Source organism: Scardinius erythrophthalmus (genome assembly GCF_964197995.2).
Source record: "Scardinius erythrophthalmus genome assembly, chromosome: 9".
Lineage (NCBI taxonomy): Eukaryota > Metazoa > Chordata > Actinopteri > Cypriniformes > Leuciscidae > Scardinius > Scardinius erythrophthalmus.
In genome coordinates this window covers 17,181,303-17,204,816 of record NC_138229.1, presented here as the reverse complement: position 1 = coordinate 17,204,816, position 23,514 = coordinate 17,181,303, and the positions used below count along the sequence as shown (strand labels likewise).

Here is a 23,514-nt window from a genome sequence, read left to right as displayed (position 1 = left end):
TTCCCTGTGACGCACAACAACTTTGGGTCACACCCTTTGAGTGGTGTTTTAATTGAACAGACGTGTGCCTGTTCACCGTTAGTTTGAGAGTGAAGGATGACTGGGAACATGCAAAGAGCCCTGCTGGTGTTGCTGCTCATCTTTATGCTGAACTTCTCAGCTGCTTTTCCCATGGAGCCACTTCAGAAGGTATAAGAATCTTTTTATTAAATGGGAATATCATTAAAACTGGTTATATTGAAAAGAATAGCAAAAACTGATGCAATGCATTTGTTGTTCATCATACAGACACCTCTACTGGTCCAACCATCAGATCCACAGCCGCCAGAAAGTGTAACACTAGGAAACTCACAGGTGAGAAGTGTGTTTGTGATGTGACACAATCAGACCTTTTTGTTCATATATGTCAAATATCACAGCTGTGCTGATGTTCATAGGACGTGAGGGTCAGCAGTCTTGGATTCCGTCTGAAAAGAGCGAATTCTGCTAACACAAAGAAACCGGCCCGTTACTGTGCTGGATGCTTCTCAGTTATTGGAGACCCAACAAGACCAGAGAAATGAAATCTGCTGTATCCAAATTCTGCATAATTCATATACCTAAATATGAATAACATTTAGTTTCTGTTGGAAAGAATAACTTGTTTTTTATCTGTTTATGCAGCTATGTTTTAGTATACTATGTCAGACTGTCATTTCTTAATTTTGCATGAATTTGCACTTTTTTTATATATATATAAAACATTCAATATGTTTTTACTAAACTGCTTAAATTAGTGTAAATGTGGGACTGGTTTTCTTTAAAACACACCATGGTTACCTATTTGTACTAGAAATGTCAGTCAGCTATTGTCTTTTGTTATAGCTTTGTGTTTTTTCCCCATGCATGCAGTAAACTGCTATTTGAGGATTTCCTAAACAAAGAAATGATAGTTCAGAACGATAACATGGATTTGAAGTAATGTCTAAGTGGCAGTTTCATAGACGTGTCATTATAACCACAAGGTATCATTATCGTGTTAGGAAGCTTCAGTTTTGACCATAGTCAATTATTCATATTTCCCACACTATCATTTATGGCTTTGGTACCCGTGGGAGTAAAACAGAATATAGGCATATTGGATCAGGATATGGAATCATAGAGGCTAAAGAATCAACTGGAGAGTCTTTGTATATAAAATCAGCTAAATGCTAAATAAAAATGAATTGAAGTCAATGTTTTATGAGTGGATATTCAATTTATGTCTTATGTTTTTATTCATTTCTTAACCTGCACAGCAATCATGTAGTCTATAGATGCTGTAAACTACAAGTGAGGAGAAACAAATGAAAATCAAGAAAATTAATGATATATTTCATTCATTCTTTCTTTCTTCTGGAGCACCAGGAGCATTAGAACCTGACAAAGGAAATCAAAAACATGTTTTTTAATCTCCAAAAAGCCTTGATCATCTTGTTCATCAAGCTTAATGTTCATACTACAGATCATTTGAGAATCTTTTGTAGATAAAATATATTCCTTTGAAACAGTACCTTCCGTCTGTGGACAGCTCTGTGGTTCAGATGTGGAAAATGTGGTTTCAGTTCGTCCCTCGGGTACTGAAGAACCACCGTGGAACCTACAGTACAGAACATTGTGGTTACATACAGTATCCCCTGAGAGATCTGTCTGGAATCACAGAAACTGAAACTAGGGAGAGTTTCAAAGAACTTAAGACTATGGGAGAACGAGGAGTCAGGGCTTTAGTTGTTTTTACAGTCCTTGTCCTCCTGTCATAAGCAGATTGAAAATGAGCCTCACGTTGAGGTGTGGAATCTGCTCTCCTCTCCGTCCAGGATTCCATGATACGTTCCAATCTCCATCTCCAGCTTCATCTTGTTGTTGTGCAAGGTTTCACAGTCCCGACGCTGCTGCTCAATGTCCCCACGGATGTCATTGAGCTCGCCCTCCAGCTTTCCGATGACAGAGCCCAGGTTTTGGAGCTCAATGTCGTGCCAGTGCTTGGCATCGTTGAGGGCGTTCTCCAGGCCTCGTTTCTGCAGGGAATGGGGGATCATACAAAGTTCAGTCAATTGAATATTGTTGTGCTTTATGATTTTTTTTTTTGCATCACATTTTGAGAAAGTTGCCCTACCAGAGCTCTAATAGACTCAGTCTCGGCCTGCAGATTCTGAATCTTGCACCCGGCATCACTGCATTCTGTCTTCAGACTCTCAAGCTCCTCTTCTTCTCGACTCAGCTTACTGGTCACTCTTTCGGCCTGTTTCACATTCACACATAGGGGATTTTCATTTTATGACAGGGATAATATTATCACAAAATAAATTCCAACAAGGTGATCGGGACCCCAACGTGGTCCTGAGAGTTATTGAACTTTTCAATAAAGTTATATATGTTAACATAAACTAGCAATGAACAATACTTTTGCAGCATTTATACATTTTGGTTAATGCTAAGTTCTACTTATTTTTTGTTACATTTTCAGTAGCCTAATAAAATATATTTTGTATATATTTATTTGATCATATAAATTACACTACCGTTGAAAAGTTTTGGATTTTTAAGTATCTTATGCTCACCAAGTCTGCATTTATTGGTAAAAGAAACAGTAAAAACAGAAATAATGTGAAATTGAATTACAATTTAAATAGCTGCTTTCTGTTTTAATACATAATGTAATTTATTACTGTGATAGCAAAGCTGAATTTTCAGCAGTCTTCAGTGTCACGTGATCCTTTAGAAATCATTCTAATATGCTGATTTGGTGCTCAAGAAGCTTTTCTTATTATTTTCAAAGATAAAAAACAGTTGTGCTGCTTGATATTTTTGTGGAAATGGTGATCATTTTTTGAGGATTCTTAGATAATTTAGGCATTTATTTGAAATCCAAATATTTTGCAACATTAAAAATCTCTTTACTGTTTCTTTTGTTTATTGCATCCTTGCTGAATAAAAGTATTAATTTCTATCGGTAGTGTAAATATCTATAAATTAATATATATGGCAAGTGTGTATATATATACATATATACACATATATATATATTTACAAATGTAAGCAATAAGTGTATTATAAGCAATAAGTGTATGTATATATATATATATACATATATATAATTAATATATATATATATATATATATATATATATATATATACATATGATTCATGTTCTATGGTTTACCTTGGACTCAAGGTAGACTTCAGTCTCAGCACGGTTCCTTTCAATGACCTTCTCCCAGTGGGAACGGATGAAAGCTAGAATCTGGTCCAGGCTGGTCTCAGTGGGAGCCTCCAGCTCTTCAACCTCACGCCCTGACATCTGCTTATAGAGCACTCTAACATCCTAAATAAGAGCAAAAGAAGATCCTAATTTAACTCTAACTCTAAGATAATTCTATCATTGAGCTGGTCTTATCTCACCTCCATATGACTTTGCTCCAGATTCATCAGCTCATTCTTCATGCTGTCAATATCATTTTCCAGGTCCATCCTGGTCAGGTTTGCATCATCGATGACTTTGTACAGAGAGTTAATCTCCTCCTCCACTGCTTTGCGGAACGGCTGCTCATTCTCGTACCTACACAAGCGTGAATAAAAACACACTCTTTGCTGGAAATCTGTTCATGCAGATAAATGCTAGAGCGATCAAAATCTTTTTCTCTGTTTTAATCAATGAAGCACACTCACACCTCTCTTTGAAGTCCTCTGCATTGGCTTGAACATTCTCAGTCTGGAGCATAAGTCGAGCGTTGTCCAGGGTGGCCTCACTGACCTTACAGAAAGCAGGAAGATGTTAGCATGTGCGACAGTAGTATGAGTATCTTTTTACCTCCTCAGTACTAGGAGGTTCATTTTTTTATATATAAAACCTGTTCACAGAAAACATATATAAATTAATTTAAATATTAAGTTTGACAATATTCTCTCTTTCTCTAAATAAATAAATATTCTCTAAGTAAATGGTCAAATGTTTTTTTGTTTTTTTTTAACAAACATAAATATCTCTACATTTTGTTAGATTTATGTTTAAAACAAAATTTCAGTGTGGTGTAAAAAAAAAAAGTGAACTTAAATTTAAGATATTTTCTCTACAAAAAAATCTTAGGATAAATAAATAAAAAATACATATTTTAATTTAAAAGATATTAAAAGTTTTAATTAAGTTTGCTCTTTGACCTCTATGCTTGATCTATACAGTCCAACTCCTACCTGTGTATAAACATCTTCCCAGTCTTGCTTTAGGCCAGTCCATTTCCCGGCGCTGACAGCTTTCCTATCTAAGCAGTGTCTGATCTGTTCCTCCAGTTGTTGGTTGAGTTGTTCCAGAGCGTGAACTTTATGACGATACTCCAACAGGCACGTGTTAAGGCTGTCGAAGTCATAGTGGTGGCCTCGATCCCCGGGCTTGCTTACCACAGGAACGGTGCTTCTAAGGCCCTGCATAAACACGCTGCTGATGCCCAGAGCTCTGCGGGACACGCGTGCACCCAGGCTGCTGGTACCTCCGGTGGGAGCCATGCCTACAAACACTCCCCGAGGCGCAGAGATCCCTGTTGCACTCATGCGGCCCACGCCGCCGGGCTGCTCCGCAGCAGCCTGGCCCAGGAAGGAGGACCGACGTCGTGGCAGAGGCATTCCTGTCCTGATGCTTTTTAAGTGACAGACCACTATTAGTCCATAGACATGACCACAATGCAAGCGTAAATATCCACTGACCTCCCCTCAGCTAAACGGCAACAGCTACCAGTGCATGCCTCTTTATGGTGGCCCGGCCTTCTGGAAAGCAGGCTCTTTGTTTTAATACTATTGTGATAGAGACCTGGTGATGCTGGTCACTGCTCTTTGTTCATCACCGCTAGGCAGTTTTCAGCTGTCTCAGCACAGTGGTCTTCTCAGGAAAGCTCTATGGACCAATCCAGGTCGCCCTCTCAGTATGTTTTCTGTTTGACAGTGGGGAAACTAAACTATCATCACAATGACCCAAGAGAGTATAGGCCTACATGTGTATGTGGTTGGCCATGTGTTTATGATATACAGGCTATACAGAACCTCATATAAACAAGAGTTGTAAATGAGGGGGGAAAAGGCAACAGAAAGAAGTACTTGCTTCACAAGATGATTTTGCATTTGATAAGTAATCTTTACCGCATCATCCTGTTTTCAGGTGGCAGATGTATTCAACTGTCATCAAAACAGAAGTCAGAAGAACTTTTTTTCCACGAGAAAGTGATAAGGTTTCATTAGCCTGTATCTTTTTTAATCACAGATACTGCATTTATATGGTCAGTGCTGACCGAAGACTGATTTATTCAGGAGTCACAAGTCATTGAATCATTTATTTAATTTCAACCGTTTCATTCTTTTACTGATTCACTCAGTAACGTCACGCGTTGTGTTGCTATCAGTGTGGTGGTTTCTTTTAGAAATCTATCTGTCTATCTACACTGTTAGACTTCTGGAGTCTAGTAAGATTCCTGAGGTAGACCTAAGCTGTACTTGAAATCATATTTTTGTTATATTTCGACATAAGTTTGCTGAAATGATTAGCAGAAGACTTTCTACCATTGCAGTCCCACCTAATATCAGAGCACAGGTGGGTTAACTACTGTAGGAAGGTGAACGATCATCACAAAGTGATTTCTTGCATTTGTCTTATTGTGTATTTGTCTCAAACAGGTAGGCCTAAATCATCGATTTCAATCTTTCTCTCTGTATATGGATCTCAGCATTTTTAGACAGAATTTAGGATATGTAAGTATTTAATCTGGCATAATTTAATTTAGTTCAGCTGAAATGTTTGAATATGCTATTGACAAAATATATATATTCTTAAGTTATAGTAAAAATAATAATAAAAATGTGAAAAAGGAGGTTAAAAATTATTTGAAAATAATATGGAATTTCCAGGGAACATTCTGATGTTGTCAGTCAAGTTCTAAACAGGAACCAATCTTTGGAGAAGTTCATTTATTCGCAAAGGTGGACAAAAACATTGAGTTGGCTTTTTAAAGAAAGTGATGATGACTTTTACTCCTTTGCTGTGAAAAAGATGGAGTAGACAGACATTAATAATAATAAGAAATGTTTCTTGAGCATCGAAGAGACTTCTTTCAAAAACATTAAGACACTTACATACTTATTTTGGCCACCACCAGTGTACATGAATCCATGAATTATTTTGAAGGTGGGGTTATGTATCATGTATTGTGAAAATAACTGTGTTTTGTCCTGTGTTAGACATTTCCTTTTTGACAGCTTAAAAATGAAGAATTTATATTCTGCAGTTTTATGGTTGATATTTCATTATAATAATTGTATAAGCTAAACAACCAATGACTCTAACATTTTGTTTAGGGTTTTATGGATGTTTTTTTAACAATGTGTACAGTGAAGGGCAGCACATAATGTGTTGAACACGTTTACACATCTTTGTGCTAACCTTTCTGACATATTTATTGTTCAAATCATTAACACAATGAATGAGTTAAAATTAACACAAAAAACGTTGTCCCTAAACTCACCCATTAATGTGTAAAAATTTAACACATAATTTCCAGCATTGGCAGACTGTTTATTTTGTGATATACAGTATATGAAACGTTTTAAATAAAAAATAAAAATAAAAAAAATAATTTGTCTAATTGATTTCTATATCAAAATTATAAAAATCTAATTTATATTTAGAACAAATAAAAATAATAACAGTAGTGTACTGATTAGCTTGGATTTTACAGTAATCCACTGTAAAACACAATTACAGTGCCATGTAGTTACTACAAAACTGAAATACGCTTATGGTACTGTAAATCTTAATTACAGTAACTTACTGGCAACACTACTGAAAAACCCTTGAAATGTCTAACAGTGTATCTGTCTTTATGTCTATCCATCTCTCTCTCTGTCTCTCTGTCTGTCTGTTTTGCCGTTTTGTTTGAAGACATGTATGTAAATTCAGGGGCTTTCAGGACTTATACTGAAACTGAAAATACATTTCGAAAGAAACACAAACATTTTAGTATGAAACTTCAACTTTGGTTTCGCCATTGTTTCTCAGAGCAAAGAGCTCTTTTGAACCAATAAGATACACCACATACATTTTGATGTACTTTTTGACTTCCATCCAAGTTCGTCACCAGAGTTCTACTAGTTATTTCTGCATTATGAATAAATGTACTGTTATGTAAATCAAGAAGGTTTAACCTAACCTATAAGTTTGTCTCTTGCAATAAACCCCAAGTGTCAGAATAATAAGTAATGGAATAAAACCTCTTCCTATTCTAAATAACCCTGGGAGAAGTGCATAGTGCACTTTAGACTGTTCTGGTGGTATTTATATAAAAAAAAAATAGTCACATTGCTTTCCACTGAACAACAAACAATTCCTCTTCTGATCAGAACAACAGGGTGGGATTTCCCCTTCCCTTTCCACATCATTTAGAGTTGAAGGGATTTTATACATTACATTGATATTCATGTCTGATTCTGTGTCTGCATCCAGGGATCCTAATCTAGTATTGAATTATTTAATTTTCACATTTTCACAATAATTGAGTTGTCTTGGCCTTTCTCTTCATACGTTAAGGTTTCTATTAGATAAAATTTTAATTGCTCTAACATGAATCACAGATGTGGCAGCTGAGTGTAATCATGCCATCGGCATGCCTTGAATTTGCAAAATGAGTGAAGGTATGCTTCACCTGCCATCAGAACAGGCACAAACCTATCAGTAGAGTCTGCCCTTGAGCATAGCATAGACTTTCAAGACTGAGCAGATTCCACATTTTATTAATGTCACTGATACCAAGCACTGACCTTATGTAAGAGATCTGTGATAATAATTGCATAAAGGTTGAAGCTTACAAAATTCACAGAAAATTGCGTAGTGTATGATGTGCTCAGACCTTTTAGCTTCAGACTATGATTCCATCCAGTCAGTGGATCAAACATGTTTGATATATTGAGCCAATTTTAGAACACATATTGTTTTCATTTTTCATGCAAGGTTCATGCTTCTGTGGGAGTCTGTTGTGTTCGGAACACCGTGAAAGTCTGGTGGTGTGTGGGTTCTAAAAAGAACCATTGACCGGTCTAAAGCAGCATGTATATCACCAATATTTTCTGTTATAGTAAAGTAGATGTTTTACCAGTGCCTGATTCTTTTTGGAGGGCTCTTAAAAGCATTTATATTTGATTGTATATTTATTTTATCATTTTAATTTAATTATATTTAAGTAATTTCCCCTGTCTGTCGCCTTTGACGTCACAGCTCAGAATATTTGCTAATGAAGAGTATTTAAGATTATGTACTATTATAGTATTTCTTATATTTTTTTTAATTAGCTTTTATTTATATATTTTATATTTTCAGTTTTCATTTTAATTTAAGTTTAAGTTTGAGTAATTTTGTCATATTTATTAGTTTTTTTATATTTCTATTTATCTTTAATTTATTTTTATTTCAGTTTTAGTATACTTCAACTTAAGGCAAGATTTCAAATTCTCTTTTAATTTGTTAAAAATATATTTATTTTATAGCTTTATTTTAATTAACGAAAATATTTTTTAGTTATAAATCAGTGTGATTAATCTCATAGGGGATTGGCTCAAAAAATTCTACAGTTCCACAAGCAAATACAGCAGATTATGGAAACAGTCGTTGTTTTTGCATTTTAGTTTAGTGATTCTCCAAAAGAGAATAAGGCCATTTCAAAATTTGGTGGGTGAGATTTAAGGGTGATATTCATCTTTTAGTTGTCACTGCAAACTCAGCATTTAGATTGAAGTCCCATCCTAGAAGGAAAATATGCCTGCAGGTGAGAATATTTTTAGGTTTAACAGACAACCGACGCCATACCTTGCCACTGAGACAAGTTACAGCTTATTCTTTCTCAACAGATTGCCTCTTTTTGCACTGCCCTCCCTCCCTTAAGTGTATTTAAACTGCGAGCATTAGTCTCTCGCCCTGCCTGCACTCCCTGCTCATTTCAAACTCTGATCCTTCAGCACTCATCCATAGCTATTCATCATGGCTTTGTCTGTTTCCTTCGGCTCTACCAGGATGTCTGGGGGATACGGAGGTCTTGGTGCAAGTAATGGAGCAAGATTGGGTCTAGGGCTAGGAGGTGGTGCTGGCTTAGGTGGAGCTCTTGGCCTGGGAGGAGGACTGGGCTTTGGAGCCGGTGGAGGTCTTGGCCTTGGTGGAGGTGCTGGAGGTGGTGCAGGATTGGCACTGGGAGGTGGTGGTGGTGGTGCACTGTTTGCCAGTCCTGCATTCGCTATGGGTCGCGCCGTTGCTGCAGGAGGACTCGGTGCAGGCGCCGCACTCGCCTCCGGTCCAGCATCAGGCTCTGCCTTGGCCCCAACACTTTCCAGAGCAGCTGAGAAGCACACACTCTCTGGGCTCAATGACCGCTTTTCCACATACATGGCCAAAGTACGGGCGCTACAGCATGAGAATGCAGCTCTGGAGGCCAAGCTGTCCCAGCTGACTGGGGGGGCGGATGTGTCCCAAGAGTCATCCGTGACTGCCACGGTGGAGTATGAGGCCCAGCTGAGCGAGTATCGCAGCACATTGGAAACTCTCACCATCGACACTGTCAAACTGGAGATTGAGTTGGACAATGTCCGTGGAACTGCCCATGAACTGAAGGCTAAGTGAGTGTTTCCTTTTTTCAATGGCATACTTTTTCTTAAAATTCTTAATGTTATTCAAACACTTGAAATATACAGCATATTGTCAATAAATAACATTGTTCTTTTTTTGGATTTTTACTAAGGCTTGACTTTGAACAAGGAGTGAAGTTTCAGCTTGAGTCTGATATTGATGCCATGAAAAAGGTGAGCAGGATGACATCCAGTAACATAATGTATACTAAAAACGATCTGTTATTGATTTAATTTGTTGTTCGTAGACAAAACTTTGACCACAAATGCCTGTATCCCTTTTCAGGACATTGAATTGGCCTCCGACTTAAGAATCGATTTGGATGCCAAATTCTCCAGCCTGAAAAATGAACTGGACTTTGTCAGCAAAACACAAGAGGAGGTACTTTTCTGTCAATTAAAATCTGAAATGCATACATCCAAGGAGTAATTAAGATAATGGGAAATTTTGCAGATATAAAAAAAGCAAATATATTTATATTATTTTATTGTTTTCACTTATGAACATTAAAAAATAAAATAATGATCACCAAGACTAAATTAATTTGATAAAAAATACAGTAAAAACACTAGTATGATGAAATATTGTAACAGTTTAAAATAACTATTTATTTATCATTAAGCTGAATTTTTTTGCATATTACTCCAGTCTTCAATGTCACGTGATCCTTCATAAATCATTCTAAAATGCTGATTTGTTGCTCAAGAAACATTTCTTATTATTATCAGTGTTGAAAACAGTGCTGCTTACTATTTTTTGTGGAAACCATGATACATTTTTTTTCAGGATTCTTTTAATGAATAGAAAGTTTGAAAGAACGGCATTTTTTTGTAAAAATGTAAGAGTTAATTTAATGCATCCTAGCTAAATACATGTATGTATTTCTTTCTTTTTATTAATTTCTCTCTGTGTGTTATGTCTATCACTTTAGGAATTGTCATCTTTGCAATCTAAACTGGGCACAACAACAATGGACACTTCAGTCTCAATGATTGAAGTAGACACCGGGAAGTCCTTTGACATATCTGAAGCACTCAACAAGATGCGAATGGAATATGATAAATCTGTGCAGCAACACAGAGAGGAGGCTGAGGCTTATTACAAACTCAAGGTCTGCACACAAGAAGTGCTCACATTGTCTGAATGTTTCGATCATTTTTGGCATTCCAACTAATAGCTCTTATACTCTCTACTTATGAATCTAGATGGATGAGATGCAGACGACCAATGCCAAAAACACAGAAGCCGTGTCATCGACCAAAGTAGAAATCACAGTTGCCAGGAAAGAGCTGCAGACACTGAATTTAGAGCTGCAAGGTCTTGTGGCCGCAGTAAGTGTTAGACTTACTAAAGGATGTGTAATGTTGGCCAAATCAAGGCACTTTTGACAGCAGTGAAATGAAGAGCAATTTAATTAACTTTAAATTAAAAAAAAAAATTATTTAAAAACACGAGGAAGGTATTTTTAGGACTGTTCAGGTGGTAAAAGTGCTCAACAGTGGCAGGTCCCTTGAGAAACAATGTTCGTCAGCAGTGTGAAATGCTTCAGCGCAGGTTCTCAGCATATTATAAACGTCTCTTGAATAAATCACAGCTGTCTGAGACAGGAAACAGATTACATAGGAAGTGGTTTATTGATCTCAGCCGTTTTGAATTGGCAGCAAAAGCCCCAATGCCACAAGTGAAGTTGCACTGCTGCAAAAGTGGCAGTTTTCTAAACAACTCAGACGTTTCAAGAGTTTTATGACATCATTTACAATAAATTCGATGTCTGAGAACATGAGATATCATAGTGCTGAAGAATTAGGTGTTTTTGGTTTACTGTACGGTAAAGTTGGACAATTATTCTATGAAAAGAAAATGACACCACTTTATAAAAAAAAAAAGCTAACACATTAGTTTAGGGTCCAATTCTCACTATTATCTAGTTGCTTATTAGCATGCATATTACTAGGATATTGGCTGTTTATTAGTACTTATAAAGCATATCTTATTCTGTATGACCATATTATACATCTCTTAATCCTACCCAATACCTAAACTTAAAAACTACCTTACTAACTAATAATAAGCAGTAATTATGAGTTTATTGAGGCAAAAGTTGAAGTTAGTTAATAGTGAGAAGTGGACCCTAATCTTAAGTGTGACCCCCCCCCCACACACACACACACACACACACCCTGCCCCCACACACACACCAAGGACGATAACCATACTGATAACAAATTAAAGTTTTAATAATGGTTCTACTTCTAAGAAAATAGTAGAGTCCACACATAATTATATCAATAACAACACAGAGGAAAGATATCATTGGAATCACTTTCAGAGCATTTTTTTTTTTCTCCAGCTGATCCATTCTAGCTAAAATCCATACAGCCAATCAGAATCTATCCTGCTTTAAAGAGCTTGAGCATTTAAAGTGGCAGACAACAAAACTGCAGCAGGCACATATAATAAACAAAATGTTATCGTCAGTTGGTGTGGACGCTTATAGTTATCATTCTTGTGAATAGGCCTTTAGTCTTTGAAACATAACATATCATGACAGCCATCTATAAAGAAGAACATTTGTTTGTGTTTATCTTTTCAGAACATGTCTCTGGAGCAGAGTTTAGCAGAAGCCCAGGCTCAGTCTAGTGTGGGTGTTGCTGAGTATCAGGCACAGATTGCTAGCCTCACATCAGCCATAGAGTTGGCTAAAACAGACCTTCACAAACAGATCCTGGCCTACCAAGAGCTGCTGGACATCAAACTCGCCCTGGATGTTGAGATCTCCACCTACAGAAAGCTACTGGAAGGAGACGACTTCAAGTAAATATTGTCATAATCATATGGCTAGTTGACATATAACATGGACGTCAGTGTGGCCGGTTGCATAAACATCTTAGACTAGTCTTAAAAGTTAGTAACCTATTTTTTTTTCTTCCAAGATCGGTCCCAACTTTTTGAAGTTACATAAAAAGTTAGTTTGGTCTAATCTGAACCTGAGTGATTACCTCTTGTATAACTGCTAATTGGACAAACTAGTTATTAACTGACATAGTCTTAACATAGAGGCCAAGCTTATGCAACTGGCCCCAGGATCTTAGGTTAAAATTTAAATATATGTGCAGATCAAGGAAAGTGTCTATTTTATGTCAAGTTTTTCCACCATACTCACCTTTTTGCCTTCACTAGTTTATTTTAATGTGATGGTATGTGGTATGACGTTTTCGAAATACAAATATTCTGTGCAGTTGCTTGATTGGTATCATAAATAAATTGGAAAGTGTTAGCATAACACAGGACAATTCTAAAACTAGTATGTCAAGTAAAATAGAGATTGCATTGTTTGCTACATTTTCTTTCTTTCTTTTTTTTCATTCATACTGTTTAACTTTCAGGATGCCTGAGTTCACAGAGTCATCCTACACTTTTTCAGGTGAGAGCTGCCTTTTTAGTTTCAGTATCTTTGAGTAAATGGAAACCAAATGTTTATGTAAGTTTATGTAAGTCCAACAGCAACAATGATATCAGAAGCATTAGGGAAAGTCATCAGGGAGTTTCCTGACTACCTTAGAAAACGTATGTGGTCAGACGGTTGAATCTTATTGAGTGTTTGCTTGGTTACTGTTAACAAAGCTGTTATATTTACATCAGCATACGTATTGCATGACTGCTCAAACCAACAGAATGTTAGTACACATATGAGTGTGAATTTGATGATGAAGATGACACACAAAGATCTCCCTGCAATCTGAGATAAGAGAGAGATAGATTTCAAAGTTTCAAAAATCTGTCATCCTTTACACACCCTCATGTCATTCCAAACCCTTATGAAGTTTTGTTCTTCTGTGTAATAGTAAACACACATTTTGAGTAAAATTTCCGTTGGTACTTTACTGATAATCTTCAAATGAGCTGTTAACAGCATCATTGCTTTAGTGAGAACCGGATCTGTCCGATTTGTGAGTGAATCATTTAGACAGGTTTGTGAACTGGAATCCAGTTGATGTAAAAGGATTATCAAAATAATTATTCATGATATCAAGTCAAGTCAAGTCAAGTCAAGTCAAGTCAAGTCAAGTCATCTTCATTTATATAGCGCTTTTAACAATGTAGGTCGTTTCAAAGCAGCTTCACAGAGATAAGCGTATAATTCATCAGAGATTGTTTTGGCTTTATAGCCAAGTTAAGCTATTTTCCATCTAAAGCTAGCTTTGACTGATTTGCCTCCATCGCAACAATCATTTGTCACTAAATTAGAGTGACAGGCTGGCTGCAGGAAAACCTCGGGATAAACACAGACACTAAAATTAGCGTAGATGCCATTCTTCTCATGATGTAACGAGTACATCAGGATTTATGGGAAGTGTTCCCGGCTCCGGCTGACCTAATCTATGCAGCCTAACATTAAATTATAGAAGTCTATAATGTATTATGTGAAAGCTAGGTCAAAGAGATGTGTTTTTAGTCTAGCTTTGAACTGACAGAGTGTGTCTGCTTCCCGGACAATGGTAGGAAGTCATATGAGCGCATGACAGCCCCAGTCCTCATTCACATTCATTATATTTAAAGAGTGGTCAAATATTCTTACAAAGAATCACTTACTGTAGGTGTTCCATGGAAAAAGGAAACTCTTATGATTGGCGGAATTTTAATTTTTCTTTAACTATCCCTACTACACACCCCTACAGCGATGCAAATTGTCATTGATTTCACAAAGCGGATAGGATGATCATTCTGTTTTAACTTTTCATGCACATGATAAAGTGACACAGGTTGTTGACTTATGGCTTTCACTTGTTCAGCAAATGGAATTATGAGGAAAACAGCTCATTCATCCATAACATGTAGCTAGATAAAATGTAAATAGTTGTGATGATAGGCATTTTTATTGAAAAGGAAAGTCCAGGGGCATGGGGAGGGGGGGCGCTTTCTCATCTGCGCTTTTCCATCCTGTAGGGAGGGCTTTGCCCCACACCAGCACCCCCCAGGACTCCCCCCATAACCCTGCCCCAAAGGACATACAAACTAGATACATCCTGACAGGCAAGTTTAACTCTAACATGCAAAGGCAGTGTAGGACAGAAACTGCTTCAGGTTTATGAATGTTGACAAATACTTCAGCCAATTAATAGTGCTCATCCCTTGTCCCTTTCTCTCTCTGTTTATTACTGTGTGTGCCTTTATTCCATTGTCCCTTTTTTCTACCAACAGCTGGTCAAATCAAGGTCAAAGAAATTATTACAGGTATGTGCGCAGTCATTTCCACTGTTTGATTTGAAGTCAACTTCTATTTGTGCTGTCCATGAGCTGCCCTTGCATTCGCCATGTGACTTTACTGTTTTTACCAGTCATCAACAAGACCAGCATGTGACTTTCCTCATCTTTCTTACACAGAGACATCAGTCATCTCTGATGCAGATGATACTGAATCCTCTTGAATTCTGGGAGGCCCTTCAGTCAATGCAGTCTTGATGAATGCAGACCCTTGGCCAAAGTGTGGAGTGTCATTTGCTGTTTCTTCAATAAAGCTGCATTTATGATTAAATCTATAGGTGTTTTGTTTTTCTCAAATTAATATGTAATTCTAAGGCATTCAGTATCATTAGTTTACTGCAAAAAATTGTGTAATTGTATTTATTTGCACAGTTACTTGCTCAAAATTAATGCCAGATTGACAACAAGTACGTACAAACTACATTTGTTCTTTGAATGAAAGAACATCCCAATTAGGGTGACAGTATCAAACTTGAACAAGTAAATGTAGCTATATGAAATACAACAAAAGCACCTTAATTTATATAACTGAGTCAAATACAAAGTACAGGGACTCGAATTGGTTGGTAATGCTATTGAAAAATAGTAAAAAGTTAGTAATGCTTCAGTGAGTTACAACCCAAAAGTACACGGAATTACACAATGCATTTCATTTAGCCCTAAAACACAACACAATGTAAACTAACACCTGTGAAGAATCAATACGGAAAAATCCCTTATATTAACAGTACATTGGGTATCACCAGAGAAAAGTCTGTCATTTTCATTGGAAGGTCCAGTTATAACCTTTTGTTTAAACATTACTGTGGCGAGCAGGACGAGGCCAAGGGCCGTGAGAGAGAGGCACGAGGCCGGAGGCGTGATTACTGAGGAGCGACTATGACAATTGCGCGACTCATATCTCTCACGGAGGAGCGGAACAACACAACACAACACAACACAACACAACACAACACAACACAACACAACACAACACAACACAATTTCAGGCCTGTCCTCTCTCGCTCTTCACTGTCGTCGCTCCTCCTTTATGCTTCCGCTCCTCCGTGAGAGATACGAGACCGGTGCATCGCGCAGGTGTCGCTCATCAGTAATCACGCCACCGGCCCACGCGGCAACTTTCTAATCTGAAAAATGAAGCCTACTCGGAAGCATAGGCGCCGATACCGTGGGTGCTCCGGGGCTCGAGCACCCACGGAAAATATTGAGCACCCACGGAAAATACCGAGCACCCACGTGTGCCAGACTGCCATTAAACATTGCAGTTGGTGCTATGTGAAGTGTTTCTCGGATGAAAACGCCTATTTAGTGACCCCGCTCTGTACGCAGAGACACGTTGCTCCCAGTCAGTATATCCTCTTGAAGAATTAACCGCAATGGTGAGTCAACAAAAATTTTGCTCAAACGGGTGCGGGTCGGACACGGGTCTAAACACGGGTTTAAAAAATCACGTACAAACGTAAACATATATGCACATTTTAAGGAACACATCTACAAAAATATGCCTGTATTTCAAGTAAATAAAATAATTTAAAATCCACATCAGTTTATTTGTGCCCACGCCCTCTCAGGAGTCTCTATACTTTCACTTTTAAAAAGTCATCATAACCGCGCGCGCGATCTGCTTACAGTCATCGAGATGGATGCTGTCTGAGGAGTTGAAGAAGAGAATAGCTAGTGGAGATAGTAAAGTTGTCGACAAAACTGAAGAAAACAATGTTGGGAAAGGCTTTGCTGCATGCATTTTCGTGTTGGATAGCCACAAATGTGGAACTTCATCGCTGAGGAAGCACGCAGATAACTGTTACTGTAGTAACAAACCAAGCAGTTCTATCGAACAGTATTTGTCAAATTTAACACTGTTACATTTTGTAAATTTCACACGAAGCTGATCGCGGTTACGTGTCAGTTAACCTCCAATCCTGTCTGTATTTGTGAGAAGTGGCGCTGTCCTTGAAAGATTACTTTACGCCTGTATTATCAAGTAGGCTAAATAGGTGTGTGTGTTCGTGTCGGCCGCTGTCCATTTCCTGAGGTTCTGAAATGCAAAAATGTTTTGACTACTTTTTTTTTTTTTTTTTTTAAAGGGCTTGCGCCCATGAGCACCCACGGAGGAAAACATAAATCGGCGCCTATGCTCGGAAGTGCGAAAAACTGCAATACATCGAAAATCCGCTAGGGGCAGGTCCCAAAAGGGAGCAAATGTCCATAGACCCCCCTATTAAAATGTCCGTTTTCACAGCATAAATTCATGTTTTTACAGGTTGGTCCCATGGACTTTTATTGTATTTTTCGATAGGTTCCGAGTGCCTGACAACTGTGAGGGGGGAGAATTGTTTTCTAACTCATTAGTTTAGATCGAATTTAGATATAAAATGTATGACAAATAAGGGCGTGGTTAACTTTGATTGACAGCTTGATTGACAGCTGATAACGAGCATAGGCTGCGGCGATTGGAATTCCTGAAATTTGACGTCTCGGCCATGATCTGACACAACACATCATACCACCTCTGTATCCTTTCTGAACATTTGTATTTGTATTTTTTACAGTCTATGCACCGGCCTCGTGTCGCTCTCTCACGGTCCTCTGCCTCGCCCTGCTCGCCACAATTACGAATAAAAAAAAAAAAGAAGGAAAAAAAGAAACATATGCACAGATTAATTGTTCACAATAAGATCTATAGCACACATTTAGAAAATAGATTTGGTGATATTTTTCATGTCGATCTAAATCTTCAAAATTAACTATAGCCTACTCTTATCTTCTTTAGACACAATAATGCTATAAACTTCCCTCAGAATCTTTTGTGCTTTCTCTCAGAAGGTTGTTGTTAGAAGATCTCATGTTGCTCTGACGAAAAATTGAGGAAGTCACGCTTTGTGAAATCACGCTCATGTCATTTGTTTTTCTCACTTTTTTCTATTTTAATTTTTCACTTTACCACTGTGATACCACAGGGCTCATGACACTATTCAAAACATCATGTGACTGAGAAGGGTATAATGGAAACATAGGCACTCAAACAAACAAACCCAAATAGGTGTACACCTCAATGCAACCTTACTTTAGAGCTAGAGCAAAAAGAGTGAGTGACTAAAACTAATAGTCTAATACTATTATTAAAACTTTAATAATAGTATTAAAATGTATTTTTTGGTTTCTGCAAAGTGAATTAATAAACCCTCCACACTCAGAGTTAAAGTTTTGTGGGGGTGTATGAGATGCATTATCTGTGCTTTGTTCCTCTATATAACCTTGTGGTCTTAGCATGTCGTGCAAATGCTCACCGCAGAATGTTCTCAGTAGTACAAGGTACTAAATGACATTTGTACTCATCTCTCAGTGCCACAACCGTTGCTATGTTATGCAGGTTTGTCATGCAAACTGACGTACCAGGAGGGTAAGCACCTAAATCAACTGACTTTCACGTCAGTTTACACTGATTTAAAGCGAGACGTGCATTGCATCAGCTTTTTGCTAGTTACACTTGTAACAGTCCTCAGTTTAGTGAAATAACCTACAGATAAGGAATCTGTAAAAGTTAGCTCTTTTTTAGCAGTGCTAACATTTAAAGGGTTTTGGAGGCAGTCTAACATGAATCACTACCTCCTCAACAGTTTTTTGAGTTTTAACCGGGCCACAAACCACAGTTTGAGGAAGGTCTAAAACTCAGATTAAAAGTGCATGTGTGTGTGCATATGTTTTTTGTTTGACCTGGTCACTGCAAAGAAAGAGGAACAGTTTATGGTTGGCTTGCGTAAATGTCATCTATGGAGGCCACTGCAGGGTATAATTATAGACACAGAGCATGAAGGTCTATCACCGCTTGCTCTTGTGACGTACACCTTCTCTCTCAAAAACATTTAGCAAAAATTTTACCTTTAGGGGTACAACAGCTTGTAACTGGGGTAGTCCCCTTAAAAGCCCTTTTTTACCCATAAAAGGTGCATATTATTACCTTAGAGGTGCTACATGAGGTACAAAGTTGTCCTTTTAATGGTACTGCCCCAGTGGCAAGCTGAAGGTATAATTTGTATAATTTTTTTCTGAGAGTGTTGTTTGCACTTTAAATTAATATATCCAACACATTTTCGCACAGAAATAGTTTATACCAACACAGAACATGTTTTTGATCTTGTCACTGTCAATCATGTCTGGAAAACGAGCGATAAGATGAGTTTATAAATTGAGCAATCAGTATTGCATTCAGCAATGGCAACAACAGATCCAAGATAACCCAAAACTACTTGTTTTGAGAAGCCATCTAACACATATCTATGCTAAGCATCACGGTTGTTTATTAACACTGTTATATGAAATTAAATATTTCATGCAGTAGTGTCTGACGTGTGAGAAAGAGGAAATTTGTCTTTTGAAACAGGATATGGCATAATAGTGCATAAAAAATAAATGTAATGTGTCTGGGTGACAGTTTTAACGATAAACAGGATGTCAGGGGCACGAAGATTCTCACTTAAGTAAGGAACCATACATGCAATGATGGCGTGTAAAAAAAAATGCAAATGAAAGCTTATTTATGATAAAAATTTAAACGTTATCGATGCATAGCCAGGATCAGAAGTGTTGACGTATCATCTGTATTGCGTAAATTGTTGGTAAAGAAGTTGCTGTGTATGCTATTGCTCTAATTCATCAGCTAGCGAATGATTAGTGTTTTACTTGTGTTGATAAAAATCTAGATCCTGTCATGTCATGTCAATGTGACTGAACACAGTGACAAACAAACCTTATAAAACAGTGAAAAAGGGAAGATAATACAGTTCCAGTTCTTCCTTGTTTTCTTTTTTATTTTATGGCAATCATGACAATACCAAGAGTTCCGTGTAGGCAACATCCCCCTACTTTTAAATTAATCAAGATGTATAATAATAGAAATGATTGATCCAAAGTGTCAACATTCTTTCCTGGATGTCCAGTATACATATGGCATGCGTAAGGCAAGGCATTCACTCTTCATTCACAGTCAGAAAAGCTGGTTAAGGTGTTGGTAGAGGTGCCAGTTATCTTTTTTTGTTGAGCATGACTGTAAGACACATTTTAGTCCTTTGCGTGTTGCACTACAGATAACACTGCATGATGCTGTGCAAAAGTTGTGATATTGGGGAGCATTTTCACACACTGTGAGTAAACAAGTGCAGCCAATCTACAACTCTTATGGTTTTTGAGGCATGTCCAAAAATGATCAAATAAAAACAAAACAGTTTTCTCTTTAATGTTGCTCTATGTATAAAATGGGCTCATAAATAAACATTTCATACCTGGCTGTTGTGTTAGAAGGTGATTCTAAGAGAGGGAGAAAAAAAAAAGCATGCTTCTTGTGCGTCACTGTGGTTAAACCTCAGACCTTAAAAGCTTCTGCAAAACAGACGTTTTCCAGACGGCGCCAAAAACAACGTGAAAGTGATCATAGTGATCGGGAAGGCAGCAGACAGCAGCTCATCTCTATTACTAGTCCCTTTTTTCTCCAAGATAGTAAAGTAAGTACTACTTATACATCAATAGAGTTTTTCGAGCATGTAAAGGAACAGGTTGCTAATGCTTAATTTCATAAACAGACCAAATTCAAAAGACTGATTAATAATGATATGCACTTTTTTTTTGGTTGTGGATATTCGTGAATTTAATATTTAGTGTACTTAAGTGAAATATAAGTGAATCTTTGTTAATGAGTTTTTTTATATTTAATAAAATGTATTTTTTTTTTTTTACTTTTTTAAGAACAGAGATCAACGATGAACATAACCGAGCTTGTGACGGCATTCACTGACAATATGACGTCAGAATATGTAAGTGATATCTGAATATTTACATTAAGTGCATGCTGACAACTCTATGTCTCATTATGTCAATGTCACTTTTATTTGTATATAGCACTCAGTAAAATATACAAAAAATGATGACTGGTGTTTGTCTGCAACTTTAACGTCAACAAAGTGTTAAAATGCACATTATCGGGGTTAATAAACTAAAAGCTAAGTAAGACACATGCTTTGCTATATTTCACAGGATTATAATGAATTTTCCACAACTATGAGTGATTATGGTGAGGATGGGTCAATGTGTGACAGATCGCCGGTGCGACTGTTTCGAAGCTACTATGAACCTGCTTTCTATTGGATAATTGTCATTCTGGGAGCCATTGGCAACTTTCTGGTGGTCTGGATATACACACACTTCGCAAACCGCTTGAAGTCAATGACGGACGTTTATCTACTGAATCTGGCTCTGGCAGATATGTTCTTCCTCTGCACTCTGCCCTTCTGGGCCGCCGATTCCTTCAACGGCTGGACCTTTGGCTCAGCTCTCTGCAAAATCGTCTCTGCCGTTTACAAAATCAACTTCTTCAGCAGCATGTTTCTACTTACCTGCATCAGCGTCGACCGCTACATTGTAATCGTAAAGACTGCCCAGGCGCAAAACTCCAAGAGGGTTCGTCTCTTGTACAGCAAGCTCATTTGTGTGTTAGTCTGGATCCTGGCGGCCTTGTTGTCCATTCCAGAGTTTCTCTTTGCCCGTTCGAAACAAGATGAAGAGGACAATCACTTTTGCACCTTGGTCTACTGGAACAATGAAAACAACCGTACTAAAATACTGGTCCTGGTTCTCCAGATCTGCATGGGCTTTTGCATCCCTCTCATAGTGATGATCTTCTGCTATACCAACATCATCCGCACCTTGCTCAAGACGAGAAACTTCCAGAAGCACAAGGCCCTGCGGGTCATCATGGCAATTGTGGCAGTGTTTGTTATCTCTCAGCTCCCGTACAATGGCATGTTGGTCTTGGAAGCCACTCAGGCAGCCAATACGACAATTACAAACTGCGAAGAGGTCAAGCGCTTTGATATCGCCAGCCAAGTTCTGAAGAGCCTCGCCTACATGCACAGCTGCCTAAACCCGTTGCTTTACGCCTTCGTTGGAGTGCGTTTCCGAAAAGATGTGATTCGAATTTTCCGAAACCTTGGCTGTTGTCCAACCCAGAACTCCAAGGCGTTGTTGGGAAGCCATCCCCGCCCATCTGTTATGTCGGACACAGACACCACCAATGCGCTGTCATTGTGAACTGGGTCAGATCACTCTCAGTGAGGCTTTCTTAGCAAAAGCTTCTGTTTTGCTCCAGGTGCTTGGCATCTGAGTTTCAAAACAGAAGTTCAAGGTTCCATAAGAGTTCTTTGCATGCTTGAATACATGCTGTCTGGAGGAGGGGTGAAGTAACCTGCTCACCACAATGAGATGGCTGCAACTTTGAATATTGCATAACAAGTTCTCTCTGTTTGACTGGGCCATTAATATGAAAGTAAAATCCTGATCAAATAATTGTGTACTGTATGAATCCAGTATAAACAGTGCTGCGGCAGGGACTGATTTGCCCGTTTAACTGTTACAATATTTTCCATTTATTGTTCAGCATTAATTTTTACGTTTATCAAATGTTGTATAACAAGTGGTTTTTTTTTCTAAAAAATGTTTATGAATGTTATTTTATGATGGAATTTTTTTTGTATTTGAATTGCTGCAAAAGTATAACTGTGAAAGTTTTCTTCATGATTTAAAGCCAGTTTTGTACAGTCAGGGTTTTGTATCTGTGTTGTTTTCATTTCACACCAAACATAATGTGTATAAATATTTGCTGCTCATTTTGTAAAATTCCAAACAGTATATTAAATACAAAATGTTAATAAACCTGATATACAGACTTTTTATTCCCTTTCACTTTTCCCCATACAAACGCATGTGCATAAACACACATTTTCTCCATCATACACTGATATCACTGGGGAAGTATACCATCAGAAAAAAATGTTTTTGTTTTTTTTTACTTTAGGGCCAGGACAGCTTATCACTGGGACACTTTCCACAAAATGCACCTTTTATGGGTAAATAAGGTACAAATATGTAACTTTGAGGATACTGCCTCAGTGACAAGGCCAAGGTACAATGTTTGCACACAAGCGTACTTCTATTAATAAAGACATGAAAGTATCTAAGATTTTTTTAATTGTGATACTCGAATCTGGCAGATTGCCACAAGTGCGTACTGTGGTGCGAACCGTTGAGACTGTGACGTACACTGGTTTACTCAGTGTGGTCTTGTGGGGAGACAGACACACTCACTAGAAAACAGACACGTGATTGCACACACACACCTTACCCAAGCATTTCAAAAATCAACACACAATGTGCTCAAAAAGTACCTTGAATTCAACAGACCTACAGGATGGAGCACAGAAAATCACATAAATTTCCACATATAGGCCTATCTGCTTATTAAAATGAAAGCTGATTCAAAAGGGGTTCTTCTGTAACTTTCACAGTGCTTAAAAATTCTTTAAAAAACAAACAAAAAATTCCCTACCATGTCTACTAATTTAAAAAACAAACAAAAAACACTGGTGAATAAAATATAGGCTATAAGTATAGGCTTTTTTATGGTGATTAAAAAAAGGAATCATTGCAGTACATGCTCAAGATCAAAATGTTCTGTTTCTCTGCTCTTAAATATATTAGTGAAGTGCAGATAGGGTCAAATAAACACAAAGTACAAGCACGCCCTGTCTCTGCT

General features: G+C 37.6%; 3 protein-coding genes across 4 annotated transcripts; 2 read left to right on the top strand and 1 right to left on the bottom strand.

The window, feature by feature from the left end:
* Positions 1-1,220: 1,220 nt before the first annotated feature.
* Positions 1,221-22,084, bottom strand: bfsp2 (beaded filament structural protein 2, phakinin). The gene is made up of 9 exons (XM_081374674.1): positions 21,320-22,084; positions 4,211-4,941; positions 3,691-3,773; positions 3,422-3,578; positions 3,183-3,344; positions 2,135-2,260; positions 1,801-2,036; positions 1,533-1,618; positions 1,221-1,398 (listed from the first exon to the last, which is right to left on the bottom strand). Exons 2-9 carry the CDS (start codon positions 4,634-4,636, stop codon positions 1,355-1,357), a joined length of 1,320 nt encoding a protein of 439 aa, XP_081230800.1. The 5' UTR covers positions 4,637-4,941; positions 21,320-22,084; the 3' UTR covers positions 1,221-1,354.
* Positions 9,129-15,094, top strand: LOC308695589 (thread biopolymer filament subunit gamma; the record flags this gene model as incomplete). Its single annotated transcript, XM_081373774.1, has 8 exons — positions 9,129-9,655; positions 9,778-9,838; positions 9,951-10,046; positions 10,597-10,776; positions 10,871-10,996; positions 12,259-12,479; positions 13,052-13,089; positions 15,051-15,094. The coding sequence occupies exons 1-8, from the start codon at positions 9,279-9,281 to the stop codon at positions 15,092-15,094; spliced, it is 1,143 nt and encodes a 380-aa protein (XP_081229900.1). The 5' UTR covers positions 9,129-9,278.
* On the top strand, positions 20,077-22,645 carry ccr9a (chemokine (C-C motif) receptor 9a). Of its 2 annotated transcripts, none has more exons than XM_081374675.1 (3): positions 20,077-20,431; positions 20,673-20,740; positions 20,961-22,645. In XM_081374675.1, exons 2-3 carry the CDS (start codon positions 20,687-20,689, stop codon positions 22,011-22,013), a joined length of 1,107 nt encoding a protein of 368 aa, XP_081230801.1. In that variant the 5' UTR covers positions 20,077-20,431; positions 20,673-20,686; the 3' UTR covers positions 22,014-22,645. The 2 variants fall into 2 exon arrangements, with proteins under 2 accessions (XP_081230801.1, XP_081230802.1); XM_081374676.1 differs by having other exon boundaries at positions 20,344-20,431; positions 20,678-20,740.
* The last annotated feature ends 869 nt before the right edge of the window (positions 22,646-23,514 follow it).